The sequence below is a fragment of the Ovis canadensis genome, chromosome 1 (genome assembly GCF_042477335.2).
Source record: "Ovis canadensis isolate MfBH-ARS-UI-01 breed Bighorn chromosome 1, ARS-UI_OviCan_v2, whole genome shotgun sequence".
NCBI classification, from domain to species: domain Eukaryota; kingdom Metazoa; phylum Chordata; class Mammalia; order Artiodactyla; family Bovidae; genus Ovis; species Ovis canadensis.
The window spans coordinates 233,332,780-233,356,593 of record NC_091245.1 but is presented as its reverse complement, the minus strand read 5'-3'; the positions used below and the strand labels follow the sequence as shown (position 1 = coordinate 233,356,593).

At 41.8% G+C, this 23,814-nt stretch overlaps 1 protein-coding gene and 1 non-coding gene across 16 annotated transcripts in view; both read right to left on the bottom strand.

The window, feature by feature from the left end:
* Positions 1-23,814, bottom strand: part of VEPH1 (ventricular zone expressed PH domain containing 1) — a 384,254-nt gene that overhangs the window by 224,012 nt on the left and 136,428 nt on the right. For all 15 annotated transcript variants that reach the window (XM_069561395.1, XM_069561331.1, XM_069561307.1 and 12 more), the window contains one exon: positions 21,221-21,441. In XM_069561395.1, the coding sequence (XP_069417496.1) occupies positions 21,221-21,441 (221 nt within the window). The remainder of the gene's footprint in view (positions 1-21,220; positions 21,442-23,814) is intronic.
* LOC138431351 (U6 spliceosomal RNA) lies at positions 16,770-16,876 on the bottom strand. The gene has a single exon (XR_011253622.1). It is a non-coding gene; the product is annotated as a U6 spliceosomal RNA (small nuclear RNA).

Below are 23,814 nucleotides of genomic sequence, written 5' to 3'. Positions count from 1 at the left end.
GGTTCATAATCACAGTTAAAAAGTGAAAGACACTTTTATTTTTGCACTTTCTTTTACAACTTTATATAGCTGAGATTATTAAAACTTAAAACATTTTAAGGCACAAAGTATATCCCAATATACAAATATCAGATATTGAGCATTAAACTAATTTTTAAATCTCAAAACATATGAGTTGTTAGAGGTATAGTTTCTCAGGGATTTACTAGTTTTTTCTTTCTACATAAAGCTCTGGGTTACAACAGTAGTTACTAGTATTTTCATCCAAAATTTTTTCAAATTTCATGATTATAGGATCAGTTTCTTATTTTTTTAAAATAAAATTTTCTTACTTATGGAGATCTTTTATTTCCTGTCCTCTTCATATCAAGTTCCTCATCTATAAAATGGAGGTAATAACTATACTTAACTCTTGGGTTGTTGGGAAGCTGAAATGATGGAACCAGTATGAAGCACTGCTCCTAGCACAAAAGAGGAAGTCAGGAGATGTTACATTTTATTATTACCATCAATTGCTGTTATTGTTATTATTATTATGGTAGTTTTATCTTTCCTTGTCTAGGCATTGTGTTAATGTAGTAAGAAAACACCAGTGACCTAGACACAAATAGATCAATATCCCATATCATGGGAGGCATTGATGTCCTCTGGAGAATGCTATGGCATCAGATTTTAGGAGTGGACCATCACCCAGCCCCCTTCCCAGCCCCTGTCTCCAATCACCAAGTGTTGGCTGTTAAGCACCATGGATTGTGTGAGTCAGAGCTCTTGTACCTGACAGCACGTCTTCTTGCACCTTCAGACGGCCTAACAGCATCTGCCTGAGGGGCCTCCAGACATGAAAGAAGTTATGGGCTATCCTCAGACATCCACTGACTCAAGGTTAGGTCAAGTGCCTCTGGTTTCAGGGTTGCCAGGTAAAATATAGAACATTCAGCCAAACTTGAATTTCAAATAAACAACAATTTTTCTTAGTATGTGAGTGAGTGAGTGAAGTCTCTCAGTTGTGTCTGACTCTTTGCAACCACATGGACTGTAGCCCACCAGGCTCCTCTGTCCATGGGATTTTCCAGGCAATAGTACTGGAGTGGACTGCCATTTCCTTCTCCAGGGAATCTTCCCAACCCAGGGATTAAACCCAGGTCTCCTGCATTGTAGACAGATGCTTTACCATCTGAGCCACCAGGGAAGTTCTATTGACCTCTAGACATTGCCGTTCTTGGCAACTAGCCTACAGGCAGGAGAAAATGGAGGGCTGCATGGAAACTTTTATCATCCAGGTTCAAAAGTTATGTGTCTCATATTCAATCATATTCAATTGGTAAGAACACATTCACATGACCTCAACTAACTGCAAAGATAGAGAATAAAGTAGCCTCAGTTCAGTTCAGTTGCTCAGTCGTGTCCGACTCTTTGCGACCCCATGAGTCGCAGCACGCCAGGCCTCCCTTTCCATCACCATCTCCCGGAGTTCACTCAGAGTCACATCCATCGAGTCCGTGATGCCATTCAGCCATCTCATCCTCGGTTGTCCCCTTCTCCTCCTGCCCCCAATCCCTCCCAGCATCAAAGTCTTTTCCAATGAGTCAACTCTTCACATGAGGTGGCCAAAGTACTGGAGTTTCAGCTTTAGCATCATTCCTTCCAAAGAAATCCCAGGGCTGATCTCCTTCAGAATGGACTGGTTGGATCTCCTTGCAGTCCAAGGGACTTGCAAGAGTCTTCTCCAACACCACAGTTCAAATGCATCAATTCTTCAGCGCTCAGCCTTCTTCACAGTCCAACTCTCACATCCATACACGACCACAGGAAAAGCCACAGCCTTGACTAGACGGACCTTAGTCGGCAAAGTAATGTCTCTGCTTTTGAATATACAATGTAGGTTGGTCATAACTTTCCTTCCAAGGAGTAGGCGTCTTTTAATTTCATGGCTGCAGTCACCATCTGCAGTCATTTTGGAGCCTCCCAAAATAAAGTCTGACACTGTTTCCACTGTTTCCCCATCTATTTCCCATGAAGTGATGGGACCAGATGCCATGATCTTCATTTTCTGAATGTTGAGCTTTAAGCCAACTTTTTCACTCTCCTCTTTCACTTTCATCAAGAGGCTTTTTAGCTCCTCTTCACTTTCTGCCATAAGGGTGGTGTCATCTGCATATCTGAGGTTATTGATATTTCTCCCGGCAATCTTGATTCCAGCTTGTGTTTCTTCCAGTCTGGTGTTTCTCATGATATAATCTGCATATAAGGTAAATAAGCAGGGTGACAATATACAGCCTTCACGTACTCCTTTTCCTATTTGGAACCAGTCTGTTGTTCCATGGCCAGTTCTAACTGTTGCTTCCTCACCTGCACACAGATTTCTCAAGAGGCAGGTTAGGTGGCCTGGTATTCCCATCTCTCTCAGAATTTTCCACAGTTTATTGTGATCCACACAGTCAAAGGCTTTGACATAGTCAATAAAGCAGAAATAGATGTTTTTCTGGAACTCTCTTGCTTTTTCCATGATCCAGCGGATGTTGGCAGTTTGATCTCTGGTTCCTCTGCCTTTTCTAAAACCAGCTTGAACATCAGGGAGTTCATGGTTCATGTATTGCTGAAGCCTGGCTTGGAGAATTTTGAGCATTACTTTACTAGCGTGTGAGATGAGTGCAATTGCGTGGTAGTTTGAGCATTCTTTGGCATTGCCTTTCTTTGGAATTGGAATGAAAATGGACCTTTTCCAGTCCTGTGGCCACTGCTGAGTTTTCCAAATTTGCTGGCATATTGAGTGCAGCACTATCACAGCATCATCTTGCAGGATTTGAAACAGCTCTACTGGAATTCCATCACCTCCACTAGCTTTGTTCGTAGTGATGCTTTCTAAGGCCCACTTGACTTCACATTCCAAGATGTCTGGCTCTAGATTAGTGATCACATCATCATGATTATCTGGGTCGTGAAGATCTTTTTTGTACAGTTCTTCCATGTATTCTTGCCACCTCTTCTTAATATCTTCTGCTTCTGTTAGGTCCATACCATTTCTGTCCTTTATCGAGCCCATCTTTGCATGAAATGTCCCCTTGGTATCTCTAATTTTCTTGAAGAGATCTCTAGTCTTTCCCATTCTGTTGTTTTCCTCTATTTCTTTGCATTGATTGCTGAAGAAGGCTTTCTTATCTCTTCTTGCTACAAGTAGCCTCACTCTGAACCTATAGGTTCAACCCATATGAACCTATGGGACATAGTAAAAAATATATTGTCCAATATTAAAATGATTATACTTACACTAAAAAATCATTTGTCCTTTACCTGAAATTTAACTGGATATCCTGTATTTCTGTTTCATCTGGTGACCCCATTCCTGGGTAAATCTCTGCTGCCCTGTGGGCTGGGAACTATAATGCTCATCCTTGTTCCCCTATGGCTGGGACTCTTACTCATAGGTACCTAAAGTGTTTGCAGAATAGATGAACTGAAATCACCTACATCTCTGCAGCCAGCCTGCTCCTTGCAGCCACAAAGAACCCTCTGGAGGTCTACCAGATGTCTATGAAGCCCTGGCTGCTTCTCCCTATGACTCTGGTCCATGAGGAGTAGGGGATGGGGCAATGTCATTTGGTAAATATCAGATGTGGAGAGAAGCCAGGAGCAAGAGTAGGAGTGAAAATAAAGGGATTCGCAAGGGCCAAATAAGTAAAGAGCAACAATAAAATATTTGGGCCAGAAAAGTGTTCTCTAGATATGAGGCTGATGAATGTTGCTGATAAGTAGGCTTCTTACCACAAGGACTCTCTCTTATACACAATCTTCCTTGTTTTTAAGATTTGGAGATTAAAGAGATGGGAATACCAGACTACCTTAACTGCCTCCTGAGAAACCTATATGCAGGTCAAGAAGCAACAATTAGAATCAGACATGGAACAATGGACTGGTTCAAAATTGGGAAAGGAGTACATCAAGGCTGTATATTGTCACCCTGCTTATTTAACTTCTATGCAGAGTACATCATAAGAAATGCTGGGCTGGATGAATCACAAGCTGGAATCATGATTGCTGGGAGAAATATCAATAACCTCAGATGTACAGATGATACCACCCTTATGGCAGAGGGCAAAGAGGAACTAAAGAGGCTCTTGATGAAAGTAAAAGAAGAGAGTGGAAAAACTGGCCTAAAATTCAGCATTAAAAAAACTAAGATCATGGCATTCTGTCCCATCACTTCAAGGCAAATAGATGGGGGAAAAATGGGAACAGTGGCAGATTTTATTTTTGGGGGCTCCAAAATCACTGAAGATGGTCACTGCAGCCACGAAATTAAAAGACACTTGCTGTTTGGAAACAAAACTATGACAAAATCAGACAGCATATTAAAAAGCAAAGACATTACTTTGCTGACAAAGGTTCACCTAGTCAAAGCTATGGTTTTTCCAGTGGTCATGTATGGATGTGAAAGTTGGACCATAAAGAAAGCTGAGTGCTGAAGAATTGATACTTTTGAACTGTGGTGTTGGAGAAGACTCTTGAGAATTCTTTGGCCAGCAAGGATATCAAACCAGGCAATCTAAAGGAAATCAACCCTGAATATTCATTGAAAGAACTGATGTTAAAGCTGAAGCTCCAATACTTGGGCCACCTGATACAAAGAGTGGACTCATTAGAAAAGCCCCTGATGGTAGGAAAGATTGAAGGCAGGAGGAGAAGGGGGCGACAGAGGATGAGATGGTTGGATGGCACCACTGACTCAATGGACATGAGTTTGAGCAAGCTCCAGGAGATGGTGAAGGACAGGGAAGCCTGGCATGCTGCAGTCCATGGGGTCACAAAGGGGCCAACATGACTTAGCAACTGAACAACAACAACATAACACAGGAGTCATGAGATGGGGTGGTAATGAAGAGTCTCCAAGGTAGCCAAAGTCATAAGATGGACAAGAGAGGACAGTCCATTTCTAGCCATCAATCCACCTAGGTTTGTCACAGAGTTTTGCCAACAGGGAATTAGGACAAGGTTTGGTTCCAACAGTTTGGAAAATGGTAGACAGAAGTTTGAGTTTATAATAAACATTCACTGTCCTTTACTTTCCCTCTTGGTTTTTATATTTATTATAAATAGGAGAGAATTGTTCAAAAACAGAGATCTTTTAGAAACAGAAACTCTGCATTCCTCTTAGAGCAAAGAAATGCATTACGAATGTGAGAGAATGGGTGGAGAACAGAGCCACTGGTTCTGTGTGCATTTATTTGTAGGGGCTGGAGGGGGGGGCGCAGGGAGTTGGGCTCATGCAGGGGGATTGTTATTTCTTTTCCATTTGTCACTTTTAACTCCAGAGGTAATTTTACAGAAATCTTTGTCAGAGTTCTATAATCCCTTAAATATTAACTTGGCTTTAACTCAACACTCCACATTACAAGAGGCTCAGATGATTTCCAGTCTGAGCAGTTTTTGGTGTCTGTTGCCAAGTTAAAGTTTTTAAAAGCAGCTCTAGGGATACCCAGGAGGGGCAGGGAAAGCCTAATTATCTCCCTTTTATGTGAACAAGACTCCCCCTTAGGAATGAATTGGTCCATGGGCAGCTCACTGCGCTCACTAAGCTAGGAGATGAGACTATAAAGCTGGCAGTGATGGAGAAATTGGCAGCCTCTTTTCCTGGTGTCTTAAATCAAAGAAAAATATATTAGTTAATGTTTGATGAGCTTGGCTTATGATTCCATATCCAGGATATGTATTTTGCAGAGTTGAGCTTGTTGGAGAAGTAGGAGAACATAATGTGTCAAATCCACATAGGAGTCCTAAATTCTTAGGATGTTATGTTTCCTACTCTTCAGCAATTTCTTGGGTCATCAATCATCATCAGAATGACAGAGATGATCTCGCAGCTCCACAGCACTGTCATCTGTTTGGGGACTGAAATGAGTAAAGCCTCTGGAAAAGCTATACTTGAATACTAAGGGAAAGGACAATGCTGAATCTAAATTCTTGGTACTCTCTTCTGCCTCGGACTGCCTTGGTGGGCAAGAGCAGAGATTAGAAGGTGCCCAGTTATATGGGCACCAGAATGAAGAACTTTGCTGAAACAAAGTGACTCCATGCTTTATTTCATTCACAACAAGGTTCTTTAGGGACTTCAACAGAAGGGATGGTGGGGAAATAGACTGAATCTGGCCTTCCAGGAAAAAGACTGAGTTTTATGATTCCAATCTCCTGTTTATTAGTGACAGGCAAATCTCTTTATGTCTTTTCTGTCATCTAAAAATGGGATCAATGTTACTGCACCACTAGATTGCTGAAAGCATTATAGGAGATGAGTTTGACAGTGTAGCCCATATAGAATGGGCATGAATATGTAAAGCAAGAAGGCAGCTTGTATAGGTAATGCCAAGCCTGGAAGATGAACTTCTCCTTTTCTAAGCCAGGAAGGACCATACAGTTCTCTCCTACCCCTGCAGCATCCTAAAGGCTGGGGACTACAGGAGAGCAACGCTCCCTACTGTGCGAGCATACAAGGGCTGGAATATCGAAATGGTTGATTTTTAAAATTCCCTGAACTTTAAGTATGAATTCTGAGCAATTGCAGACATAGAGAAAGAATATTCTGCTAAAAGAACAAAAGTTTAAAAGTCCTGATACGAGGAAGTGACCACTCATACAGATGCTCGGTCATTTGGTCACTTTTCATGTAACCAACATGAGAAGGAATGGGACACAGAAAAAGATCAGCAAAAAGTGCAGACCCCTGCCTTTGCTGCTCAGAGCGATGTTGCTGGATCAGCAGAATCAGCATCTCCTTAGAGGCTGCTGGAGAGGCAGCATCTCAGGCTCCATCCCAGACCTGCTGAATCAGAGTGCCCTTAACCCAATCCCCAGGTGTTTCAGTGCACATTCAAGGTTGAGAAGCACTGGCCCAGGCACTGGAAGAACAGAATCTGAATTAGACCAGGGCAGAGGCACTTTCTATTAAGCAAAGCTGCTGAGGGTTCACCATGTCTGCAGTGATATGAAACTTAAAACAATAAGCTGTGTATTATTTGGAGTTGGAGTGTAGTAAGCTGTATGCAGCTCCCTCACATTCCATAGCTTTATCCTCCTCAAGCTTTCCGGGTCTTTATTGATTCCAAGGTAAATGTACCCTTTCACTTTTTGCCCCTGATAGATACTGCTTCAGATGGACCCCAAATCTGTAGTCAAGACCCCAAGCCTAGGATGGGCAGACCAGGAAAGCAGCAGTCTTAGTAGAAGGCTACCAGATCCTAACAAATTGTCAGCTGAATGTGGCACAAGTTACGAAAGCACTCAGTAAATTATAAAAGAGTCCAAAAATATAAAATAGTAATGTCATCAGAACACTCTGAATCAAGTGTGAGAACTGTAGAGACAACACACTCCTCCTCTTCTAGGCCAACTTGATTTTCTGGGAACATGAGCAGGTAATGGGGGCTGGTGGTGAGGATTAAGGAGAGCGTGTCTGCAACCACTGGGGCTGCAGAGGGAAAAGGTAAGACATTGTCATTCACCATCATTTGATACTGGAAGAGCAGGGCCATGGTTAATCATCCTTTTGATACATCCCCTTGTCCTGTCTGCCCATTCTACTATTAAGCAGACCCTCTGCCATCTCCATTTCACAGATGGAGGAGCTAAGGAACAAAGATGTCGAGTAGTTTACTGAAGATCAACTAGTAAGCCCAGCATTAAACACAAGTATCTGACTCCAGAGCTCACCCACTTCACACCCTCTCACTGCCTCTCAGTAGATGTTTCCTACAGGTTGCCTCTGACTCTACCCCAGGAAGAAGTAACACATGTTTGGGGATTGGTGATAACATTGTAATCAATAAGAATTATTGTATGCTAATATCTCTGAGTAACATCCTGTGGGAACACACCAGACAGAGCTAACATATAATTGCTGAGCAACCCTTTACAGGTAATTAAAAAGTAAATGTTGGTGTTCCCTTTAAAAAAATGGGCTTCCCTGATAGCTCAGTTGGTAAAGAAAGTGTTAGTCGCTCAGTCATGTCCAACTCAACTCCAAATACTGTAGCCTACCAGGCTCTTCTGTCCATGGGATTCTCCAGGTAAGAAAACTGGAGTGGGTTGCCAAAGAATCCACTTGTTGTGCAGGAGACACTGGTTCACTTCCTGGGTTGGGAAGATCTGCTGGAGAAGGGATAGGCTATTCACTCCAGTATTTTTGGGCTTCTCTGTGGCTCAGCTGGTAAAGAATCTGCCTGCAATGCGGGAGACCTGGGTTTGATCCCTGGGTTGGGAAGATCCCCTGGAGAAGGCAAAGGCTACCCATTCCAGTATTCTGGCCAGGAGAATTCCATGGACTGTATAGTCCATGGGGTTGCAAAGAGTCGGACATGACTGAGCAACTTTAAGAAGAAATGGATATATTTGCTGTCTACCCACTCCAGAGTTCCTGCCTGGAGAATCGCATGCACAGAGGAGCCTGGTGGGCTGTTGTCCATAGGGTCACAAAGAGTTGGACACGACCAAAGAGGCTTAGCACGCACGCATGGTAGTGACTGCAGAGTTCAATCATGATAGATACCAAAAAGGAACAAAGGAATGGGGAGTTTGGGGGGAACAAAAACAGCAAATAGTTGGGTCATCAGGGTCAAGTAGAACTTTTACTCTCAGCTGTCACCCTTCCCACAAGGGCTGTGCAGGGTACAGCCCCTCTTACCACTCCTTCCACAATACAGGCTAAATCTTTGCTATTCCCTGTCTTGTTTGAAAGAGGAAGCCAAGCTGAAGGAACTTGATGAAAAGCAATCTTCTCTTTTGTGTGTTTTGTGTTTTGAACACTTCTGTGTTACAGGAAAGGGGCCTGGCCCCCCTGGTGAAAGTGTAATTGCATTGCTCACACTCCTGGCAGTGTCTCCACCTGGGTCTCTCCCCTCTCCCCACCCCACCCCACATCCATCTTTCTCCATACTGGCAGAGCCAGCCCTCTGGGGCCTCACGCTCCCTGGGCCTGCTTCATTGGCTCCAGAACTGATAATGCTGTCTCCCACCTACCTCTCTTGCTGATAAACGAATTCCTGAAATACCTTTACAGACCTTCACATCATCATAAATGCTGCTTTAAAGAAGGACAAATGGTGGAAGTAAATGAACAGCAGATGGAACATAAATGGTCCCACATGTCAAATTTAACTTCTTCAGTAAGAAGAGAGGCAAAAAACCAAGGTCCTTCCTTCCCTATGCATGGAGGAATAACAAGAACCACAGCTACTGCCACAAATTGTTGTTCCAATTTTCTTTTTATACAAGTGACCACCATAGACCTCCTGAGATTGAAAACATCTACATGTTTTTTATGAAAACTCTAGTCCCCTTGGTGGGGTGAAATTGCATTCAGCTTTTCCTAAGCAGGGGGCAACACTGACCAGAACATCACATGTTTTTAATTATGGTCCTGAACCTCCTTATGTACATTTTTCAAGCCAACAGTCACTCTGAAAAAATCAATTTTTCTTTGTATAAACATGGCTTGCCTAAAAAAGTGGGAGTTTTTATAAGCACTTTTAAGACTCTATTTTCCAAAAATCTTAATGTACCTATTTGAAAACATAATTGTAATATATAAGGGAACTATATGTAACTTTGTTCTATATTTTCCAAGTCTACTGTAAATATGCCATCATACTTGGATACTTTAAAAAAGAAAAAAAAGGACATTGGTTAAGTTTACGACAAAACGTGACTAGTTCTGTAAATTACTATACATTTATACAATGGGACACTATGAAATCATTAAACTAATGCTTGTGAAGAAGAATTTTTTTTTTAAAAAAAGACTCTGTTCTCCTTACATAGGGCATAGGCTCTGATTATTAGCTTTCTCAAGTTTGAGGGAGACTGGAAATGCACACAGAAAGACAGCAAGCACTTCAGGGCAGGACTGCACGTGTGAAGGAATTGAGAGGCAACGTGAGTTGTCGTAGGTCAAAAGAGAGATGGTAACTGTGGGCATGGGTAGGCAGGGAAGACTTTCTGGGTAATGGGTATTAAACTGGAGTCCTGGAGAAAAGCAGCGTTTGGTGGAAGAGAGGCACAAAGAAGGCATTCTAGATGGTTAGTAGGGTATCAGTTTGGAGAGGAACAGGCAGGTCATCATTGATATTCCTTTACAATTCCTTTAGTAATGAAGTACTGTGAACACTGTAAACCTTGTCCACACTAAAATTTGACATACAGTGAGTTAGACAAAGGAAGAAATGAAAGAAAACTCTATGAGCTAATAGCTGGGCATTTATACAACTGCCCCTCCAAGAACTACCACGAATCTAGAGATGGGTAGGGATTGTGTAGAGAAGTTTTCTTTGTTGCCCATCCACAAGGTTTCCTCCAATACCCTTTAGTATGAAGCCTTTGTAATCCTAATATATATTTAAAGACTTTGTTGTTGTGAGGATATAATAATATAACAGTGAAAGCTCCCAGCACTGAACCTATCACATGGGAGGAGCTGGTAAAAGCTTGATCAGACTTGGAAATGCAGGCTTCGCTGCAAAGTTGGAGAGAAGAACCTGGCATCCTGCTCTCTGCAGTTTCGGCTGTGGACTTGGTAAAGAGCCACCACTCTTGAACTGTCAGGCTGGGCTTTCAGGGATCATGAATTACACTAGAGTTGGGTTCTGATGAGACTCACAGATGTCAAGATGGAAACTCTGGAATAACAGGTTGCAAAGGGTCTCACAGTTGGAAAAGGGTCTCTGCAGGCCATATTGCTTTGCTATACATTCCAGACACACATTGACTCAAATTCCCTCTTCTCCTCTGTCATCCATTTCTTTGATGTTCCGTGCATAAAATTTAGGATAAACCAAAACTCTGGGGTGACTCCAAGGAGGGCAGGTATCCTGGAGTCATTCTCTTGTGAACATAATCTCCTAATTCTCTCTTCCCTCCATCCTCCCCCACACACTGCTGCTTCATGTCCTTCCCCCCACTGTGTCACTGCTTTCCATTTTCAGGTTTCCCCTGCTACCTGAAAGAAGAGTGTTCCTATGAAGACCTGTATAAACTGAAATGGGTATGGGGCAAAGAAACAATTGCTTTTTAAAAATAAAAGCAAAATTTCTCTTTGGGCTTCTTTTTGTTGTTGAAAACAAATCAAATTGGAGCTCCATAACCCCCTTTCCATATCCTCAGATTCAACCAACTATAGAATGAAGTTTGAATTTCGATCTGCAATTAACTGAAATTAACAATATGCAACTAGTCTATAAGGGGCCAACAGAACTACCCCATTTTATAAGAGGGACTTGAGGGCTTTTGGTAGCCTGGATCCTGGAATCAAGATGACTGTAATAACGTATGTCTTTCCTCAAAGTAAAGAAGTGTAAAGTCAACGTTTGAAAAGTAAGGGATACCTGTATCCTGAAATAAAATTTCAGTTCAGTTCAGATGCTCAGCCATGTCTGATTTTTGTAACCCCATGGACTGAAGCACAGCAGGCTTCCCCGTTTATCACCAGCTCCTGGACTTTGCTCACACTCATGTCCATTGAGTCAGTGATGCCATCCAATCATCTCTTCCTCTGCCACCCTTTCTCCTTCTGCCTGAAATCTTTCCCAGCATCAGGGTCTTTTCTAATGAGTTAGCTCTTCACATCAGGGAGCCAAAATATTGGAGCTTCAGCATCAGTTCAGTTCAGTTCAGTCACTCAGTTGTGTTCAACTCTTTGCAACCCCATGAACCACAGCATGCCAGGCCTCCCTGTCCATCACCAAATCCCGGAATCCACCCAAACCCAGGTCCACTGAGTCGGTGATGCCATCCAACCATCTCATCCTCTGTCGTCCCCTTCTCCTCCTACCCTCAATCTTTCCCAGCATCAGGGTCTTTTCAAATGAGTCAGCTCTCTGCATCAGGTGGTCAAAGTATTGGAGTTTCAGCTTCAACATCAGTCCTTCCAATGAACACCCAGGACTGATCTCCTTTAGGATGGACTGGTTGGATCTCCTTGCAGTCCAAGGACTCTCAACAGTCTTCTCCAACACCACAGTTCAAAAGCGTCAATTCTTTGTCGCTCAGCTTTCTTTACAGTCCAACCCTCACATCCATACATGACCACTGGAAAAACCAGAGCCTTGACTAGATGGACCTTTGTTGGCAAAGTAATGTCTCTGCTTTTTAATATGCTGTCTAGGTTGTCCTTCCAAAGAATATTCAGGATTGATTTCCTTTAGGATTGACTGGTTTAATTTCCTTGCTGTCCAGGGGATTCTCAAGAGTCTTCTCCAACAACACAGTTCAAAAGCATCAATTCTTCAGTGCTCAACTTTCTTTATGGTCCAACTCGCACACGACTATTGGAAAAACTATAGCTTTGACTATATAGATCTTTGTCAGCAAGGTTATGTCTCTGCTTTTTAATATGCTGTCTAGGTTTGTCATAGTTTTTCTTCCAAGGAGTAAGTGTTGTTTAATTTCATGGCTGCAGTCACCATCTGCAGTGATTTTGGAGCCCAAGAATATAAAGTCTGTCACTGTTTCCATTGTTTTCTCTCCTATTTGCTGTGAAGTGATGGGACCGGATGCAATGATCTTTGTTTTTTGAATATTGAGTTTTAAGCCAACTTTGTCACTCTCCTTTTTCACTTTCATCAGGAGGTTCTTTAGTTCTTCGCTTTCTGCCATAAGGGTGGTGTCATCTGCATATCTGAGGTTATTGATAATTCTCCCAGCAATCTTGATTCCAGCTTGTGCTTCATCCAGCCCTGCATTTCACATGATGTACTCTGCATGTAAGTTAAATAAGCAGGGTGATGATATACAGCCTTAATGTACTCCTTTCCCAGTTTGGAATCAGTCCATTGTTGTATGTCTGGTTCTAAATGTTGCTTCTTGAACTGCATATAGGTTTCTCAGGAGGCAGGTCAGGTGGTCTGGTATTCCCATCTCTTGAAGAATTTTCCACAGTTTGTTGTGATCCACATGGTCAAAGGCTTTAGTGTAGTCAATGAAACAGAAGTAGATGTTTTTCTGGAATTCTCTTGCCTTTTCTATGATCCAACAGATGTTGGCAATTTGATCTCTGGTTCCTCTGTCTTTACTAAATCCAGCTTGAACAACTGGAAATTCTCAGTTCATGTACTATTGAAGCCTAGCTTGAAGAATTTTGAGCATCACTCTGCTGGGTGTGAGATGAGTGCAATTGTGTGGTAGTTTGAACATTCTTTGGCATTGCCTTTCTTTGGAATTGGAATGAAAACTGACCTTTTCCAGTCCTGTGGCTACTGCTGTTTTCCAAATTTGCTGGCATATTGAGTGCAACACTTTCATAGCATCATCTTTTATGGCTTGAAATAGCTCAGCTGGAATTCCATCAACTCTATTAGCTTTGTTTGTAGTGATGTTTTCTAAGGCCCACTTGACTTTGAACTCCAGGATGTCTGGCTCTAAGTGAGTGATCACACCATTGTGGTTGTCTGGGTCATTAATATGTTTTTTGCATAGTTCTTCTGTGTATTCTTGCCCTCTCTTTTTAATACCTTCTGCTTCTGTTATGTCCATACCATTTCTGTCCTTTATTGTGCCCATCTTTGCATAAAATACTCCCTTGGTATCTCTAATTTTCTTGAAGAGATCTCTAGTTTTTCCCATTCTGTTGTTTTCCTCTATTTCTTTGCATTGATCATTGAGAAAGGTTTTCTTATCTCTCCTTGCTATTCTTTGGGAACTCTGCATTTAGATGGGTATATCTTTTATTTTCTCTTTTACCTTTCACTTCTCTTCTTTTCTCAGCTATTTATAAGGCCTCCTCAGACAACCATTTTGCCTTTTTTGCATTTCTTCTTCTTGGGGATAGTTTTGATCAAAACCTCCTGTACAATGTTTACCAACCTCTGTCCATAGTTCTTCAGGCACTCTGCCTATCAGGTCTTTTATTTTTATTTTTTTAAATTTTATTTATTTATTTATTTATCTTTCATTTTACAATATTGTATTGGTTTTGCCATACATTGACATGAATCTGCCACGGGTGTACCTGTGTTCCCCATCCTGAATCCCCCTCCCATCTCCCTCCCCATCCCATCCCTCTGGGTCATCCCAGTGCACCAGCCCCGAGCACCCTGTATCATGCATTGAACCCAGACTAGTGATTCATTTCACATATGATAATTTACATGTTTCAATGCCATTCTCCCAAATCATTCCACCCTCGCCCTCTCCCACAGAGTCCAAAAGACTGTTTTATACATCTGTATCTCTTTTGCTGTCTCGCACACAGGGTTATCATTACCATCTTTCTAAATTCCATATATATGTGTTAGTATACTGTATTGGTTGTCTATCAGGTCTAATCCCTTGAATCTCTTTATCACATTCACTGTATAATCACAAGGGTTTTGATTTAGGTCATACTTGAATGGTCTGGTTGCTTTCCCTACTTTCTTCAATTTATGTCTGAATTTTACAATAAGAAGTTCACGATCTGAGCCACAGTCAGCTCCCAGTTCTGATTTTGCTGACTGTGTAGAGCTTCTCCATCTTCAGCTGTAAATAATATAATCAGTCTGATTTTGGTATTGCCCATCTGGTGATTTCCATGTGTACAGTCATCTCTTGTGTTATTGGAAGAAGGCGTTTGCTATGACCAGTGTCTTCTCTTGGCAAAATTCTGTTAGCCTTTGACTTGCTTCATTTTGTACTCCAAGGCCGAACTTGCCTGTTACTCCAGGTATCTCTTAACTTCCTGCTTTGGCATTCCAGTCCCCTGTGATGAAAAGGACATCTTTGTGTGGTGCTAGTTCTAGAAGGTCTTGCAGGCCTTCATAGAACCATTCCACTTCAGCTTCTTCGGCACAGGTGGTCGGGGCATAGACTTGTGTTACTGTGATAGTGAATGGTTTGCCTTGGAAATGAACAGAGGTCATTCTGTTGTTTTTTTAGACTGCACCCAAGTATTTTGGACTCTTATTGACTATGAGGGCTGTTCCATTTCTTCTAAGGGATTCTTGCCCACAGTCGTAGATATAGTGGTCATCAGAATCAAATTTCCCATTCGGATCCATTTTAGTTCACTGATTACTAAAATGTCAATGTTCACTCTTGCCATCTCCTGTTTGACCACTTTCAATTTACCTTGATTCATGGACCTAACATTCCAGGTTCTTATGCAATATTGTTCTTTATAGGATCGGACTTTATTTCCATCACAGTCACATCCACACTGGGCATTGTTTTTGCTTTGACTCAGCCTCTTCATTCTTTCTGATGCTACTCTCCACTCTTCTCCAGTAGAATATTGAGCACCTATTGACCTGGGGAGTTCATCTTTCAGTGTCCTATCTTTTGCCTTTCATACTGTTCATGGGGTTCTCAAGGCAAGAATACTGAAGTGGTTTGCCATTCCTTTCTCCATTGGACCACATTTTTACACCTACCTAATTTTACCTTTGGGCTTCTGTGGTGGCTCAGAGGGTAAGCAATCTGCCTACAATTTAGGACACCTGGGTTCAGTCTCTGGGTTGGGAGGATGCCCTGGAGAAGGAAATGGGTATCCACTCTAGTATTCTTACCTGGAGAAGCCCATGGACAGAGGAGCCTGGCAGGCACCTTTGCTATACTTTGCCTTTCACTTCACCTGCCACCTGGTTCTTAAAAACAAAGAATAAACAGTTTCACCACTACTCTCACCATCACCATCAAAACAACCAAAGAACATACCACCCATTCAACCAAGCCAGAGGTTAACGCTTTGAGTTAAAACTTTTCTTAAACATAACTTTCTCCCCCGTGTCTTTGGCTAGTTGGAAAGGTGGGCATGATGGAACGGTGACCCCGTGCTTGGGGCTTAGGGCTGACTCAGATGTCCTTTGTCCCTTCCCTCTGCTTCCCCCTTGTGCCTTCCTCCTGACCCTCCCTTCTCCCTACCTTTTCTCATTTCTCCTATTTACCTCCTCACACAATTTCTAGCCCTCAAAGCTTCCATCCCTGCTTGGGGCCTGAGTCTAACCTCCTACTACGACCACCTGTGACTAACTGTCCCCGGTTCTGATGGTGTCTGATCAGAGCAGGCTCCCTGGCACCACATGCACTTAGCAAAGGCATCTTCTAGTCCAAGGATCGCTGACTGCTCAGCCAGCACACAGTTGCCAGGAGCCACCCTCTCCTTCTCCAGCTTCCCCTGGGTCTTGGCAAGCAAATGGTTCAATGGTTAGTGGCCACCCAGCAGGCTACTTAGGGCTTGTACAGTTTTGAAAGGTACAGACCTTTCTTCCTATCTTGACACCCTTTTTAATTTTTAAAAATCTTTTAAATTAATTCTTCTTGGAGTATGGTTGATTTACAATGTTGTGTTAGTTTTAGGTATACAGTAAAGTGAATCAGTTATATATATATATATATATATATATATCTCCACTCTTTTATAGTTTCTTTTCCCATATAGGTCAATAGAGTATTGAGTAGAGTTCTCTGGGCTACACAGCAGGTTCTTACTAGTTATTTATTTTTATATATGCATATGTACTAAGTCACTTCATTTATGTCTGACTCTTTGCAACCCCATGGACTGTAGCCTGCCAGGCTCCTCTGTCCATGGGATTCTCCAGGCAAGAACACTAACGTGGGTTGCCATGCCTGTTTCCAGGGTATCTTTCCAGCCAAGAGATCGAACCCATGTCTTTTACGTCTCCTGGATTGGCAGGCAAGTTCTTTCCCACTAGCGCCACCTGGGAAGCCCCATTTTTATACGTAGTAGTATGGATATGTAAATCTCAAACTCCCAATTTATCCCTCCCCGCTTCCCCTTTAGTAACCATGAGAAAAATATGGAGTGCTTCATAAATTTGCATATCATCCTTGAGCAGGGGCCATACTAATCTTCTCTGTATGGTTCCAACTTTAGTATATGTGCTCCTGAAGCGAGCACTATCCTCTCTTTTTTAATCCACAATTGCTGTTATCTTTCTTTTACTTCTCCAGAATTAACTTCAAAATCTAAATGTTTTGCTTGGCTATCCTGTTATTTAGCCTTTTTGGCTTATTATTTAGATAAAAACATTCATCCTGAAACACAGGAATAAGAAAAGTGTGCTTACCTGGTGTATCAAATAAAACTCACCCATTTAATTCAGTCATTTGGCACAAAGGAGGCTCCTGTTTCCTCCAGTTTTTCAGTCTCTCTAGGATGCTAATTGTTTTTCTTTTGATAGTCTTATAATCTTGGCCTGAAGTCTAAAATCTGGCCTGCTGGGCTATGTGTCAGATTTGTAAATTAGAGGACATCTGTTTTGAATTTTAACCATCTTTAATTTTCTTTCAAGCTCTCTCTTCCCTTATTCATTTCCCCTTCAGTTGTAAGGGTCAGACTTTGCTAGATGCTTTAGACAAAAGTGTGGATCTCTCTGCTTTGTGGGGCACAGATTAAAATTACTGAAGCTAAATGGTCACAATGAAGGCTATTCAGAGAAGAGATGTTGGGAGAGAAGCCTTAGCAACCATCCCAGAGAGGATGAGCAGCTAATACAAAAAGGGGGCAGTCCACACCAGTCTTTTGAGGTTCCCACTGAATACTTATAATCGATTAGGAGACTGATGGAGAGGGTTGAAATGGATGAAGTATTCTGAATTGAGGGAGAGGCTGAGCTGGTGATGGTGGTGGCAATATTTGAAGAGCATGGTGACCTTTTATCTCTTAACATTTTTTTCTCTTTTTTTCCATAGAAAAATAATAAAGGGAGGAGAAATGAATTTTTCTAATGCAGACCCATATTTGGACAGGGAGACCCCCTTTTTTTCTCCTATCTGCATATCTCTTAAATTCTTCTTTTCATGAGGAAGTTATCTATTGCTAATTGGATTGGGCCTACTTTATTAAGAACCATTTTTCCTGTTGGAATGCCTTAATGTAACACCCTGTATAACAAGTTTTTCCTTTATACAAACCCTTTTCACACATATAATCTCACAGAGAGTCAATTGGCCCCTTGTAACTTTGCATGTGTAGAGGCAAGAAAGAATGGACAGACTGTTGGCCAGAATACACGTCTGAGCTTTTACATCTGATGCACACGCCAGTCACCATTGGAAGAAACGAGCAGGCTAGCTGTGCAGAGAATATAAAGTGGCTCCCCCAAACCCCAGCTGTAGAAGCTCTAAACTGAATTCTGAAACTGCACCATGAAAATTAGCTAACAGTGACTCTGCTTGCACACAGATGACAAAGCATCCCTTCGTGACGCTGGCTTTGGGTTTCTTGGATGTTGCCATGTGTAGGCTGTTGCTAGGTGTAAATGCTGTTTTTAAAATGGAATATATAGATAGCAGTGGTTTTCAACTGGGGGTGATTTCTGTCTCTAAGGGAACATTTAGCAATGTCTGGAGACATTCTTGGTTAGTACAACTGAGGGGGAGGGTTGCCACTAGCATCTGGTGCATAGAGGCCGGGGAAGTGGGAAGTATTTCTAGAGTACACGGGATAGCTCCACAACCAAGACTTAACCAAATGTCAATAACACCAAAATTAGACATCCTGGTATTATAGGCATCTATGCCAGATGTTGAACCAGGCAACAATAGATTTTAATATGCTAAATCAAAAGTATGGCATTGAGAGAAAAGGGCACTTGCTACCTGTCTTCCTTGAATGAACAGCTACTGTTGAGATGACCATCTTGGCCAGCAAATATTCTCTGTGTGGAATGGGCAAAGAGGTGCTTCGTATGGGCTCCCCTCCTGCACCATCTTTTCTTGGTTATCAGCATGCTTTTCCATGTGCATGTGGTCACTCAAGCTAGACATCTCTGGGTTCTCATTCACTCTTCTCCTCTTCTCCTCAGCCCACCTCTCACCAGTAATTGATTCTTTCTAGTTCCAAGCTGTCTCACCATGGAGGGAGCTGACTGCTAAGGCTCCAGCAATAGCATCCTGGTCACCCTCTCTTTTGCCAGCCAAATCCATTCAGGGCTCCACCATGTCAGCCACTTCCTCACCCATCTAGTCCTTTAGTGAAGAAATACTGAATGCCCTCTATCTACTAATTACTGTTAGAAGCAGAGTTCATTCTCTGGGTAAAAATCTTCCCAGGTCACCATGTTGCTTACAGAACAAACTCCTTGCTTCTCTGTGACTGTGCCTCTGACCTAACTTTTTCTGCGCTTCACTGGTATATTCACTCCAGTCACATTGAACCAATCGCTTTTCCTCAGTCTGGGTCACACACTCTTAAACCCTTTTATCTTTGCACATGAGGAGTGTCCTTTGTATCTGGAGTGCCCTTTCAACCCTTATTTGGGAACTTTCATTCATCCTGTGCAACATGATCTGGTACCTACGCAGATGCCTGGCTCATGGGAGCTACTCAACAAATATGGAATGAATTTAAATTTCATCTTCTTTGTGAAACATTCTTCATTTCCCTGGCTGTATGTCTCTCTTGCGCCACAGCCTGCTATACCCGCTTCCACGAACGCCTCACATGCACTGATGGTGCACCCTTTGAGGAATGGTGTTTCATGTCTTATGTCTTGTCCTGTGTCTCTTGGGACCTTCAGGCTCTGTGCCATGCTGGACATAAAGTGGATCCTTGTGACTAAATTGTCATTATTTTGTGAGGTTGGCTTCTGTGTTTCTGGAATGCTATTTCAGACTGAAAATGATATGCATCATTTGTTAACCCCCCAAACTCACAAAATCTCATGCTAGTCTTAAATGTGTCCTGCCCCTTCTCCGGAACTGAAAACCTTCCAATGCATAGGATCTGAAATTTTAGTCCATCTTTTATCATTTAGTTACTATGTAACTTTGGGAAGAGATTTAACCAGTCTCTGAGCCTTTGTTTCTTCCTCTATAAAATAGGAATAATGATAATTGCCCTTCTCAACTTGCAGAGTGATCATGAGGATCAAATGAGATGAGGAATTCAAAAGTATTGTGTAACTTCTATGGTCATAAAACTTTTCCAAGTGTCTCTCTATTCAAAATGTGACAAATATAATAAAACACCTCCCTCAATCTTGCATGGTCTAGACTTCTTGAAAGGACCAGATTTATCATATCCATTCTCTCCCTTCAACTCCAGGCATCCTATTTTATGCCCATCCATACCACTGGCAGATCACTCACTACAATCATCAGTAATTTTTAAATTGCCAATACCTGTGGACACTTATCTGTTCTTTCTTCATTTGACCTGACTCCAGTCTGCCTCTGCCTGAGATGTTCTCTGCACTGGGGCCAGAACAAGCTTCCTGAAATATGGATTCTGATCATATCCTAATACGTGAAAATCCTACCAGGACTCCTCACAGCCTCCAGGATAAAATTTAAACTCCTTAAGAAGGTCTGTCATATCCTGCACCATCTGGTCCTTGCATATTACTTCATCGGTATTACCTAGTATTGATGCTAGCCAGACAGAATGACTTCTGTTTCCAGAAAGTGCTGTGCTCTTCCACATACTGCCCCAAAGCCAGCCTGGTGTAATCTGGTCATCTTTCAAGACTTGGTTCCAAATGTCACCTCTTCTGGGAAGCATTTCCTGATTTCAGCTTCCTCTCCATTCCATGCAGAAGTAGATACCCCAATCTGTGTTCCCCAAACTCCCTGACACAATCATAATTGGCTTCATCTTCCCACTATTCTATAATTATCCACTTATTATCTACCTACTCTCTGGACAATGAGCTCTTTGGATAAAGGAATATGTTTTCTCTATATATATGTCTAGCCATTGGCAGAATTCCTGGCATAGAGTAAGTAATGATTTAAATGTTTGTTAAATAAATAAACAAATTCTATTGGAAAAGACTTTGATGCTGGGAGGGATTGGGGGCAGGAGGAGAAGGGGACGACAGAGGATGAGCTGGCTGGATGGCATCACTGACTCGATGAATGTGAATCTGAGTGAACTCCGGGAGTTGGTGATGGACAGGGAGGCCTGGCGTGCTGCAATTCATGGGGTTGCAAAGAGTCGGACACGACTGAGCAACTGAACTGAACTGACTGAACTGATAAACATTATTATTTGTACTACATTCTCATTTCTTTACTGTATTTTCTGCACTTGAAAAAATTGTTTTGGTTAATTCTGGTTTTTACAGATTTAGAAAAATTCTGGCAAATGTCATAATTTATTCAGAAATTACTCTATGTTGAGATAGTGTGTTTGGCTTTCTTTGGAAACTTTGATGCCTACAAAAAAAAGCATAGCCTTTGGTGCTATGCCTTCATGGGTTCGCAGCAGATCCTGAGGTCCCCAGGAATTCCTGCTCACCTGTCATTTCTGGCCTTGGTGGTTTCCAGTTGTCGGGTAAGGAGCTTGGAAATGGCAGTGAAGCTGTTGCTCGTGCGGAAGATGTCTCTGCTCTGTGGGCCCAGGATGGAGGAGAAGGTGTCTGTGATGCTCTTAATCTCCAGCAGGAGAATATGATGAAACGAGTGCTCCATGCTGCCCAGCTGACTCACCAGGAATGGCAGGCAGCTCCTGGCTCTCTCCTGCAAGAACAATGGAGAATGCATACAATCGCTGGTGGGGATGAAAACGGGTGCGGCCACTAACGAAAACAATATGGCTGTTCCTCCAAAAACAGAACTACCTTATGATCCATTAATCCTATTTCTGGGAATCTATTCAAAGGAAACAAAATCATTGTCTCAAAGAGATACCAGCACAGCCATGTTTGCAGCAGCATCACTTGCAACAGCCAAGGCACAGAAGCAACCTAAGTGTCCACTGACAGATGAATGGGTAAAGACAATCCGGCACACATGCATGGAATGAAAAACTATCCAGCCACAAAAAAAGAAGGAAATCCCACCATCTGTGACAACATAGATGAATCTGGAGGGCATTATGCCAAGTGAAACAAGTCAGACAGAGAAAACACAGTTACTTACTGATATCTCTTATATATAGAATCTTTAAAAAAAAAAAAAGTCAAACTCATAGAAACAGAGACCAGAAAAGTGGTTGCCAATGGCTAGTGGGTGGGGGAAATGAGTAAAAGTTGGTAAGGGGTACAAACTTTCAGTTATAAGATGAATACGGGTTTGAGAGGCTAATGCATAACATGGTGACCACAGTGCTAACATGGTATCATGGAACTGAAATTTGCTAAAATATATGGGATAATGGATGTGTTAGTTAAATTGATGGGAGGAATCCTTTGATATACATATATGTATATCAAATCATCCTGCTGTATACTTTAAATACTTATAATTTTACTTGTTAATCATACCTTAATAAAGCTGGCAGGGGGTAGGAGGGAGTGGAGAATGATGAAGAACTAAGGCCTGTATTTTAAAAGAAAGTCAGAGTCTCGCGTCTGCAGATGACAGCTCTATGGGGAGTATACTCACAGAGCTAGCTGAAGTTAACAATGTTTCATTCATGATGCCTCTGAATTGGCTTCTTTGAGGTTTTAATTTTTTTCCTGATTCCCAGGACAATTTTTAAAAATTTTCCTGTTACTCCCTTCTTAAGAATATGTAGTCTCATGAGCCTATCTTGCCATGTCCAAATCTGTCAACCACCGCTAATGATCCGACCTCACATATCCACCCTTCCAGACTATAGTTCTTCCTGGGGCCAAGGTTCCATGCCAGTGACTCACTAACCCCACAGGGACACAGGAGGCCTGATCAGCGGCACCCTCCAGCCATCCACCTGTCGGATGACGGCAGGCACCATACTGGTTTACCTCTTCTCCACAGGATATCTTCACTTATCTATTCACTTTAAGCATCTGGCAGCATGTTACAGACTTATGTGCCTGGTTGAAAGAATAGATTCTATTAGTTAACTTTAATCAAGTTAACTCTCACAATTGACTTAAATAGATTCCTTCAAAGAAACTGATGATGAAAGACAATATGAATAACTTAGGTATGAATGAATAAGAAAATGGCTTAGCTGACAGGCCTCCTATACCTAGGAGAACTCATCAGGCATATTATGGGCTGACAAGTTTTAATCCAACATGACTGGAAGAGAGCCATAAAAATTCAAAATTATCTAGAAGGTTATTTGAAATGTAGATTCGTGCCCAACATAAATAATATACCATTGATAATTTAAAATATGCTTATTTCATCTTTAACTGCTCTTTTAAAATCTTTTTTTACTTTAAAAAATTAATTTATTCTTTAATTGAAGGGTAATTGCTTTATAGAATTTTGCTGTTTTCTGTCAAACAGCAACATGAATCAGCCATAGGTATAAATATGTCCCCTCCCTCTTGAACCTCCTTCCCATCTCCCTCCCCATCTCTCTCCCCATCCCATCTCTTATGTATTTCAAAATATTTTTATAATGGTAGTATAATAGAATATATATATATAATTATAAACAAATATATGTCAGAGACTGATGCTCAAAATCCTTTTAAGTGGTAGGTGTACAGGTCTAAATTAACTCTTCCAGCTAGGAATTTCCCTGTCTCCTTTGTTACAGCATTTTGAGCCTTCATTTCTTTCAAGACATGACTCCTGTCTCCTTCACGAAGCCATACACAGTGACCTCTTCTGTCTCAATTTTCAATCATTGTATTACAAATTCTTTTTTAAAAATCTTGATGGGCTTCCCTGATAGCTCAGTTGGTAAAGAATCTGCCTGCAATGCGGGAGACCTGGGTTCAATCCCTGGGTTGGGAGATCCTCTGGAGAAGGGAAAGGCTACCCACTCCAGTAATCTGGCCTAGAGAATGCCATGGACTGTATAGTACACGAGGTTGCAAAGAGTCGGACACGACTGAGTGACTTTCACTTTCACTTTAATACTTGGTTTCATTTGATATTTTTGTTTGCTCATGATTTTTTTTGCATCACCAGATCAGTACTGTAAGTCTATAATATGCCTGTGCTAGA